The sequence below is a fragment of the Lolium perenne genome, chromosome 3, assembly GCF_019359855.2.
Source record: "Lolium perenne isolate Kyuss_39 chromosome 3, Kyuss_2.0, whole genome shotgun sequence".
Classification (NCBI taxonomy): Eukaryota; Viridiplantae; Streptophyta; class Magnoliopsida; order Poales; family Poaceae; genus Lolium; species Lolium perenne.
In genome coordinates, this window is record NC_067246.2 from 339,341,498 (window position 1) to 339,352,495 (window position 10,998).

General features: G+C 46.2%; 1 protein-coding gene across 1 annotated transcript; it reads left to right on the forward strand.

The window, feature by feature from the left end:
* The first annotated feature begins 6,492 nt into the window (after positions 1-6,492).
* On the forward strand, positions 6,493-7,683 carry LOC139830033 (uncharacterized). Its single transcript, XM_071827704.1, has 3 exons — positions 6,493-6,885; positions 7,068-7,184; positions 7,609-7,683. Exons 1-3 carry the CDS (start codon positions 6,517-6,519, stop codon positions 7,681-7,683), a joined length of 561 nt encoding a protein of 186 aa, XP_071683805.1. The 5' UTR covers positions 6,493-6,516.
* The last annotated feature ends 3,315 nt before the right edge of the window (positions 7,684-10,998 follow it).

The following is a 10,998-nucleotide window of genomic DNA, read 5'->3' on the forward strand; positions in this document are numbered from 1 at the left end:
AGTACAGATGTAGTAGAACAGTAAACAAGCAGCGATGATTACAGTATTTGGGAACAAGGCCTAGGGATCATACTTTCACTAGTGGACACTCTCAACATTGATCACATAACAGAATAAATAGATAAATGCTATACTCTACACTCTCTTGTTGGATGATGAACACCACTAATTGCGTAGGATTACACGAACCCTCAATGCCGGAGTTAACAAGCTCCACAATATTCGATATTCATGTTTAAATAACCTTAGAGTGCATGATAGATCATTGCAATTACACCAAGTACTAACATAGCATGCACACTGTCACCATCACACTATGAAGGAGGCATAGATCACATCAATACTATCATAGCAATAATTAACTTCATAATCTACAAGAGATTACACTCATAACCTATGCCAAGTACTACACGATGCACACACTGTCACCATTACACCGTGCAGGAGGAATAGAGTACTTTAATAACATCACTAGAGTAACATAGATGAATAGTGATACAAAACTCATATGAATCTCAATCATGTAAGGCAGCTCATGAGATCATTGTATTGAAGTACATAGGAGAGAGATTAACCACATAGCTACCGGTATAGCCCTTAGCCTCGATGGAGAACTACTCCCTCCTTATGGGAGACAGCAGTGTTGATGAAGATGGCGGTGGAGATGGCAGCGGTGTCGATGGAGAAGCCTTCCGGGGGCACTTCCCCGTCCCGGTGGCGTGCCGGAACAGAGATTCCTGTCCCCCAGATCTTGGCTTCGCGATGGCGGCGGATCTGGAAGGTTTCTCGTACCGTGGCTTTTTCGTATCGAAGATTTAGGTCAGGGACCTTTATATAGGCGAAGAGGCGGAGTCGGAGGGCTGACGAGGCGACGACACAGTAGGGGGGCGCGGCCCACCCCCTGGCCGCGCCGGCCTATCATCTGGGGCCCCCAGGGCTCCCCTCTGGCGGCTCTCGGGTGTTCTGGAAGCTTCGTGGGATTTTAAGATCCTGGGCATTGATTTCGTCCAATTCCGAGAATATTTCCTTACTAGGATTTCTGAAACCAAAAACAGTAGAAAACAGGAACTGGCACTTCGGCATCTCGTCAATAGGTTAGTTCCGGAAAACGCATAAAATCATCATAAAGTGTGAACAAAACATGTATGTATTGTCATAAAACAAGCATGGAACATAAGAAATTATCGATACGTCGGAGACGTATCAGGAAGCTGAAAAAATCATCTCCTGGCGGTTTTGAGTACCTTTTGGTCGCTATTGACAAGTTTTAGTAAGTGGATCGAGGCAAAGCCAGTGAGAACTTGTGATGCATCGCCTAGTAGGGTAAGCACTTGTTGTGTATTGCCAGGAACTTTTGATAAACTGGATGTAGCTGAATGTGTTATTATTCAGTAGCACTACTAGAGACCATCCCACCACTCAAAGAGAATAGGTTACCGCATCACGGTCATGTCTGCAACCAAACAAGATGTGCGCTGCACGACCAGGGTAAAAAGGTGTCTGTCCAGGCACCCAAACAATGGAGACTATCTTCCCTTTAAGGTGTAGAAAATGCCTTCGCGGGCAACCAAAAGACACGCCTTTTATGGCCTGTAGCCCGTTTGCAATGCGCATGTACTCCCATCCTCCCTACACGCATACTCAAATCGAGACCACTTTACCAAATGGGCCCTTAGTTCCGCGTCGGTAAATCACTGTACTATTTTATTTTTCCAGACTGTGCCATTTTCATTAAGATTATATATCCATAAGTTACATATACAAACAAAGAATTCAGAACTGGCATCATACTCAAGGCATGCACCGTTACTACAAAAAGAAGAAGAGAGTTCCTCAAAATAGGCTTTCGCCCCGCTATATTAATATAGCAACCAACCGATACAAGATTGAGATCACCGCTGGGGCAAGCAGCACATCAAAGCCCAAGAGAAACAAAAGAAGAAGAAAAAAGAAAGAATTGTTGACCAAGTCGGATCGACGAAAACGTTAATGATCTGCCACTGTTGCTGTAGGGAATCGTAGCATAGAAAACAAAAAATTTCCTACCGCAAGAGAGAATAACAAGCCAAGATATAATCTAGTAGATGGTAGCAACAAGGTGAAGATCAACATACCCTCGAAGATCGCTAAGTGTTAATGAGATAAATCTCGTGGATGATGTAGTCGATCACTTGTCGCTTTCAAAAGAGCACAGAAGATCTTGACGGTGCCACAATCGGGCAGCACCTCCGCACTCTGTCACATGTACGGTGTTGATGAAGACGCCCCTCTCCCCGTTCCAGCGGGTAGCAAATGTAGTAGATCCTCATCGAAATCCCGCCAGCACAACGGCGTGGTGACGATGGTGGTGGAGATCTCCGGCAGGGCTTCGCCGTAAGCAATACGGGAGAGAGGAGGGGAGGAGGGAGTAGCTAGGGTTGGGAGGGGTAGGGCGCTGTCCAGGGTGCCCTTGGGTGGTGTGGCTGGCTTGGTGTGGCCGCCCCTCCCCTCTCCTCCTCTTTATATAGGTGGAAACCCTAGGGTTTTCCCAAAACCCCTTTGGAGTCCAACTCCAAAACTTACCATAATGGGAAACCTAGGTCAAGTGGGATTGCTCCCTTTCCTTGTACCTTGGCCAACCAAGGTGGTGGAGTCCACCATGGACTCCATCTTCCCTCTTGGTTGGCCAGCTAGGGTTGGTGGAGTCCATCAGGGACTCCAAGTACCACAATGATTTCTTCCGGATGTTTCTAGAACTTTCTAGAATCTTCCATAAATACACTGGATCATTCCCAAACTTGGAATATGACTTCCCATATATGAATCTTATTCTCCGGACCATTCCGGAACTCCTCGTGATATCCTGGATCCCATCCGAGACTCTGAACAACATTTGAAATCCATTCCATATTCCATATCTACTTAAAACAACATCAAAACCTTAAGTGTGTCACCATACGGTTCGCGAACTATGTGGACATGAACGAGACACTTCTACGATCAATAACTAATAGAGGAACCTGGAGATCTATAATAGCTCCCACATATTCAATGATGATAAAATGATGATTCTCTTTGTCGCCCGATACTTTACTTATCTGAGGTTTTGATCGTCGGTATATGTATACCTAGTTCAACCTCGTCATCGATAACTACTCTTTACTCGTACCGTGATATGACATCCCTTGTGACCTAGTCACATTCTTGCAAGCTAATTGGATGGGATTCCACCGAGAGGGCCTAGAGTATATATATCTGTCATTTGGATGTACAAATCCCACTATTGATCCACGCGCTTCAAACTATACTTTCCGAATACTTAATGTCACTTTTATAACTACCTATTTACGAAGTAGTGTTTGATATCATCAAAGCATCCATCCAGTGTAGGTGATTAACATGATCTCATGGTCGAAGGATTAGGTCACTGTGTATCGTAAAGCTTGAAGCAAAACGAACTTAATGACTTGATCATATGCTACGCTTACTATGGGTGTATGTCCATCACATCATTCACCTAATGTTATTAATAACATAGAATGTTCATGATCATGAAACTATGATCATCTATTAATCAGCAAGCTAGTTTAACAAGAGGCTTACTGGGGACTCTTTTATGTTTACAAAACACACAAGTATTAATGTTTCTGGTTAATAAAATTATAGCATGGGATGCAAATATTTATCATAAACACAAAGATATAATAATAACCATTCTATTATTGCCTCTTGGTCATATCTCCAACAGTTGCACCCTCCGTTGAATTCCCACCACGATCTTATCCCTCTGAAGTGCCGCATACCTAAGCAACACCTTCAAAAAGGGATGCGATGATGACGACGCTGCTGCCCGGAAAAATCCTTGGCTTTCCACCGGTATGCGGGAGGGGTGTAGGGAGGGGGCACATCCCGCGCCCTTCAAGAAGGAATGGTGGTACCCACGGGCGTCACCGCATCGGTGTCGGACATCCGAAAAGGATTTCTGCCAACCCCCAAAGAACCACGACCCGGATGCTCGATCACGCTCCGCCAACCTCACCGCCCACCAGCCCGCGCCACAACGGTTTTGGAGTCACCACCGCCGTCTCACCGTGGCTAAGGAATGATGACTGACAGAAACAAGAGGAGACAACCAGGGCCTAGGAGCGGCTGAACAGCGGCCACGCGGGAGGGCACAACCTCCACCGCCACCAACGGTAACCGACCGGACACAACTACAGGAGGAAACCAGGCCCCTACTGGCCCGGCCGAGCCCGGTGGGCTCGTGAGTTTCCCATGGCCACGCTGCAGTCAGCGCGCCACCGTCCAGACCCCCCACAGCATGAGCCACTTCGTCGATCGCCGGAGACGACACATGGAAGCCAAGACCTAGCGCGCCTAGGCCCAGATGGGGCCCAAAGGGCCCAGATCTAGGCCGGCAGAGCGCCGCCGCTAGCTTCGTTGTCGCCGCGCCGCCGCTAGCTTCGTTGTCGCCGCGCCGCCAAGCGGCCGCGCCACCCAACACCGTGTAGCCCCACGAGAAGCACCGCCGCCGGAATGCCACCAACCTAAGAGCACCACCGCCTGCCCGCCAACCCCGCCTGGGGAGGGAACGCGCCGGGTAGAGAAAGGGCCGCCAGCGCCGCTCGGGCTTTGCCCGGTGGCTTCCGCCAGCGGTGACGACGGGGGAAGGGTGGAGGAGGAGGGTGGACGGGGGCTAGGATTGGGGCGCCCTAGAGTCGCCCGTGGGGGAGCGACCCGAGGACGGGGCGCTTTTTTCCCGTCACCAACCAACCCTTCCAATATGGCTAGCCCGTCAGAAGAAGAAGAGAGTTTAGAGCCTATCACTATGCTGTTATATCTTTAATTATTGCGATCTTCTTGTTTGACTTTTAGCAACAAGCTAGCTGTATTCCTTGAATCCGAGCCACAGCTTGGATATCATAATATTGTTATCATTATATGTTTCATACGGATAGACAGTGACGGTAGTAGGGAAGCAACGACGAAGCAACTAAGCAAGCTCCACAATCCAATTGGACCCGGTCATCACAATTCATTTTCATATGCTTGTACCTGTGAGGAATTGTGCTAGCGATTGTTGACTGTTGACATTTTATTTTTATCGAATGAGCGTGTAGTACGCATTATTTAATTGAGAAAGTGATAGTACTGGTAGACAGTGACGGCACTGTACGGAGTATGTTTGCGCCAAGTGACACCGAATATTTTGCAAAAAAAATCTTAGCTTCAGTGTGTGTATATATTTGTGTTTGTGTGTATGTGTGAAATAAATATTGAACAAATTAACTTCACCCCCCTCTTCCACTTGTCAATCAGTTATGCTCCGGTGCTCTGTCCTTGGCAAAACTCTGGCGGCGACAAAAACAAGGATGATGGAGATCTTTCCATATCCTTTCGTAAATGGGGTCCTGATCGTAAAATTAAAAAAATCTAACAGGTACATACAACTCTGTAGTGGTTCGCATGGCCCGCGTTGTCTTGTATGAGTAATTTATGTACGCATGACGTGCTAATACGATCACGGTGCGTGTATTACATCATGTGTACCGAGAAGGTGTTACGCATAAGCACTACACATTTTATAAATAGAGATATATTAACTATTTAAAATAATGACTAGTTAAATTAGTGCAATTTTGTATCTTAAAATAGAATTTGAATTTGTTTCGTAATGTTACCAAAAACTACATCGATGAACAGACGAATCTAGAGCGGCCACGATATCACCAACGATTGCGATTCCATTGTTCCACCGGATCCCAGCGGATGCGTACGCCGCTAGCTGGTTTCAAAACGCCATGAGTGGTAGTTAGGTAGGTAGATGATTACCTGGTCACGTGACCTTTTTTTTAACACGACATATAGATACCGTATGCACATAGATAAGTATACATGAACTAGATATGAGTTTCAGCGGGTCTAAGGTAGAAAAAAAAACCAATATAACCCCTCAACTTTAGCTAGGGAGGAGCACTGAAGCAGGGCTCTTTGTGAATTGGCTCATACTTTCCCTCTAAAATTTACTTGGTTCACTCAACCCTTCTGAATAATGGTCCATTTAAACCCCTGGACCGGTTCCAAAGGTTGGGTCCAAATCCCGGATTAGCGAGGTTAAATGGACCATTAATGCACCAGTTTTTTCACAACTTATTTATCAATTTCGAAACATAAATCTCAAGAAAACAAATTAAATAAATCCAATTTCAAATGATTTGGCATATTAACCACTTCGAAAAAAATGGATGGTTAGAAGAAGCTTACACCAAATGCTTGTTCTTTGAGAATGATTTTCATGTAAGGTTGATTGTTACTCATTTCCTCCATTTCGTAGAAAACGTCCTATGCACAGGCAGTGACGCAGGGTTACTAGTCGGTGCAAAAGAAACTCCATGTTGGCATGTTGCGTAGTCAAACAACAGCCCATCGTTGGCCTTGAGTGAGCTCCAATATTCCCAAAGCAACTCGCTCTCCCCGGCCGGAGCTGCTGTCATTCCGTCATCTTCTCTTCTCCCAAGATAACGTCCACTCCGCGCCATGAACAATGAGCTCGTTCGTGTTACGAGCGCCAGCTTGATAAGCAACGAGCTCGCTGTGGTTCCTTTCACGAGCGGCAGCGCGATCAACGATGGGTTCGTTCATGCTACGAGCGCCGGCGTCCGGGCACGCGGATCCCGCGGCCTGCAGATGTCGCCGGCCCTCAGCGGCATCTGGGACGAGGCGGCGCAGCTTTACCATGTCCAGGGGCGCCTGAGATCCGTGCTCGCCGCCGCAGATGGGAAGGAGATCCAGAACGAGCAGTTGGTGCGATATCTCAGGGAAGCCCGCCATCAGGAGTCCCAGAGCGAGGACCTCCTGAGCGAGCTGGTGTACTACCGCATCCAGGAGGAGCTGGAACCCGGCGAGGTAATAGTTGTTTCAAATTCACGTGAGCTTGGCTTCCCATTCCACCATGATTTCTTCCCGCTATATATATATATATACATACGTTCAGTTTGTTGCTTGCTAGATCGGGACGACACTCTTTGCATACTCGTCGGCGATTGGAGTTTAGCCCGTTCGATCCTGATTTGTTTGTGGTGGCGCAGGGTTCTCGGATGGATGAATCTCCTGGTCAACGGCACGCTCCGCAAGATCTACAGCCTCAAGTTCAACTGTTTGAGGAAGAAGAAGATTCAGGGATTGGAATTGTAGACATGGAACAGGTCAGGCGATATTGCCCGTTACTCTATTTTTTCAATAAAAAGAATATATTAATATCAAAAAGATATAAATTACAACAACATAATGTCAAGAACTAATTGAGACCTCAAGGATGTACACAACCAAAAAGAAAATAAAGAAAGAAGAAAAATCCGTCTGGAGTCTTTAGCGCCTCAAAGCAACATGAAACAAGTCACATGGCCGCCAAGCACTGTCACCAGGCACACATTCATCGTGTACACGGTTTTGACATGGACATTGCCACAAAAGGAAAACCATGTTCGCACGACATGTTGTGTATCATCGTCTTCACCTCATCCTTTGCGAACACACCCACGGACATCCGATTGCACACGTGGTTGATTGCATACGTGGTCGCTATGTGGACATTGCCATGTGGATGAACAACCATGTATGCAAATTCAGCCGCCGAGCAATCATCGTCCTTCCTTCCACCACTGCCACATGAGCATGGAGACCCCTGAGACCTTCGAAAGTTGAAATACCCGCCATGGTAATCGCGGCAGTGATTTGCCGTAAGACATTTCCTAAGGTGCCAGTGAAAGTAGATCATCTTGTCCCAAATGGCCTGCAGCCAACGGCAGAAATGGAGTCGCCACAACCAGGGGATCTTGTCCCCAATGGGCCGCAGCCAACAGCAACAACGAGGGCGCCACACACAATGCTGGCAAGGTAGTCACCAGTGGATCCGGAGCACCCGAACACCTTCAGGCCAGTCCAATAGCTGCTTCCCACCATTGATAGACTACTTAATTAAGATTGCCAAGGCGGGCGCTGAACTCAAACTGCCACAAATGACCTTGCACTGCACATCATCCGAGTGTCCGCGTGGCGCGGATCATGCTAGATCGTGGCTGCAATCCTCGGTACAAGACCTTGAGGGATCCGTCAAACCAGATCGAGATCGGATGGGATGAAAGAGACATCAGCTAGGGATAAAAAAAAGGAAAGGGGAGGACGCCCGCCGCCTCCGTCTACCATTAGACGGCCTCCTCCGGCGGCGGCGAGGTGGTTGGGGTTGCGCAGGAGGCACTCTTTGGGTGGCGGTGGTGACGCCTCGGGGGTCGCCTCTAGCGACCTAGGAGGCTAGGGGCATCTCTCCAAAAAAATTTGTGCCTTCTGTTACTCTATTTATTTGATGGAATGTCATTCAGCTATTTTACCTACATTGATTATCAAGCAAACTTTATCAAAAAAGCTATCTTCATGATTCGGTTATCATCTATGGGTTTGAAGAGGCTTCAAGTCAATTCCTCATCCCATGTCCCCATAATTGGATCTATAAGATCACAACCTTACTTACAGGTATATTGCCTTTTTGTGTAGCAATCATCCCATTTGGACTAGTGGGAATCCTAGAGTCTTCCGATATTAATTTGTGACTTGTGAGCCATCACCAACATGCCAAATACATTCACGTTTGAAAATGTTGCAAACCTGAAATGAAACTTGACCATATAAATCGACTTCGAGTATCAATGTTTCTTTCACTACACCGAATCTTCTTTTGTCTCTTTTGTCAGACGGTAGACATGTCATCAGTATTGTGCCTTTGAAGCATATTGGTGTTGATGCTTCCTTTGTGCGTCCCCATGTGCAGAATCAAGTGGTTCTTTAGATCTTCTAGATTATGTGCGTTTTGAGTTACATTTGGTGGATTTTTCATGAATGGTGAGACCATAGAGCAACATAGTTTATACGTTATCCAAACTTAGTGTTGCTGACCCACCATGAGTAGTTTATTATTATGTATGTATTTCGAAGTATTTTTTAGGTTGGGGTTTCGTGCATATTTATTGTAGATATACATGTATATAGCCCTTTGCCTAACGGAAATACAACTGTGTATCTTCCACGGCAGGGTTTCTCGTCTTCTTCAACCACTGTTCATACCCATTGTCCTGTTCACAACAGATGGAGCACTCCTTGCCGTCAACTCGGGGCTGCATGCCCTGCTGCAGTCTCTTTTTCCACGGGACCACAACCTCTCTTTGCCCGGTAAGACGAGTAAAAAGAAAGCCTGGTTATATAGGATTTTTTAAAAGTCGAACAGTGAGTTTACTCCCTGCATTTTTAAAATTTTATTATATAGTAAAGTTACTTACATATGTGGTGGTAGAGAATAGAACCAAAGGATACAAAACTAGCTATGAAATTATACAAAGCTATCCACCCAGACCTTAAGTCCCATATAAGATTTGCACTTGGCCTTGTGAACCAGACGAGCCAGTTCATCTTTGAATTTTCACCAGCATCGATATAAGTTTGGAGTAACACCACTGAAAATAAAATCGTTTCGAGTTGTCCAGATAGACCAGGAGATAAGCATTATGAGCTCCATGAAGAAAGCCTGTTGTATTTGCATCTTGAGACTCTGAAGAATGTCCTGAACAGAACTTTGTGCTATAGCAGGCGGTGGGATCCAACCAGGGCACAGATAATTCCAATAGCAAACCGCAAAGGGGCAAGTGAAGAACAGATGATTTCTAGTCTCTAGGACAGAATCAATGTATATTATGCATGTAGTCAGCCATAAAAAAATTCTTCCTCTGCAGTAGAGCTCTGTATTGGATCTACTATGGAGGAGCAGCCAGAAGAATGCCGTGTGCTTATCCAGACACTAGTGGAAAACAGGCCTTTTGATCCGGGTGGTTAGGGCCTTTTGTCGCGGGCGGCCAGCCGCGACAAGCAAGGCGCGATAAAAGGGTGGCCTTTTATCCCGGGTCACTTACGACCCGCGACATAAGGTCCACCACGTGGCAGCCGCGGGGCGCGCAGGGCACAGGCCCTTTTGTCGCGGGCGGTATTACCACCCGCGACAAAAGGCCTTCTACGTGGCGCGCGCACAACGCTTCTGCTTTAGGGTTTGAGGGGTGCAGCACCCCTCCCCCCCCGCCACCGACCGCCTGTTATTTCATTTTTTTCGTTCGAAAATGAAAGTTGCATATATTTGTACGCTACTAGAAGTTGTACACATTCATTCATTATATATATATATATAGATCGATCAAACAAATATTGGAAGCAGAAGTCGATTCCCCTTACACATATTCGTAGGTTCCCTACATATATACATGGAGCTCACGATCGACAAACGGTACTAACGACCGTCTATTTGGAGGTAGAACAACTATCTGGACTAAACAAGCCTTTGTTGTTTATTACTTCTCTAACCAAAAGTCCCGCCACTTCCTCCGCGATTCCTAGTGCGTGTTCCTTTGGTTGGAGTCTGTCCCGCATGAAGTCGACCTATATACGAAAATGAGATGAGTATGACTATATCAGTCTTGATAACGAAATATTGATGATAATAAATAAAGTTGTGAATGTTATTGCTTACGTCGAATTTATTTCTGTTCTGCTTCTCAGTGGTTAACATGCGAATGGACTCGCAAACGTAGTATCCACATAGATTCGTCCCTTGTGGCTGCTGGGGGCACGCTACGAGGAGTAAATGTTAGCTTCTTTGTAAAGGTAATGTCCTTATGAACATTCTTCAAAGCTTGCCAAGCCCTGCCAGTGCAAAAGAATGATTGAATGAGTGGATAATTAATTGATATCTCACGAAAGATAAAGCGGCGATGAAGGAAATTACACTTGGAGCAACACGCAAGTCCTGGAACCCGTCCAGGCCTCTACTCGATGGGTCTCTTACTTCAACTATTCCCTTATCAGGTTGAATGTCTAGTAGAATCCAGTGGAAGCTGCACATGTTATGCATATACGTCAGGAATTACACTTAACATCGAGTAAGAAAAATTGAATGTGCATAAAAGATCATTAAGACTCTCACTC

Excerpts from the sequence above, each read along its gene's own strand:
- LOC139830033 (XM_071827704.1), top strand. The coding sequence starts at position 6,517 with ATGAACAATGAGCTCGTTCGTGTTACGAGCGCCAGCTTGATAAGCAAC. Across the intron at positions 6,886-7,067 it reads AGGAGCTGGAACCCGGCGAG|GGTTCTCGGATGGATGAATC; the intron begins GTAATAGTTGTT and ends GTGGTGGCGCAG. Across the intron at positions 7,185-7,608 it reads GAATTGTAGACATGGAACAG|CCGCCGAGCAATCATCGTCC; the intron begins GTCAGGCGATAT and ends ATGCAAATTCAG.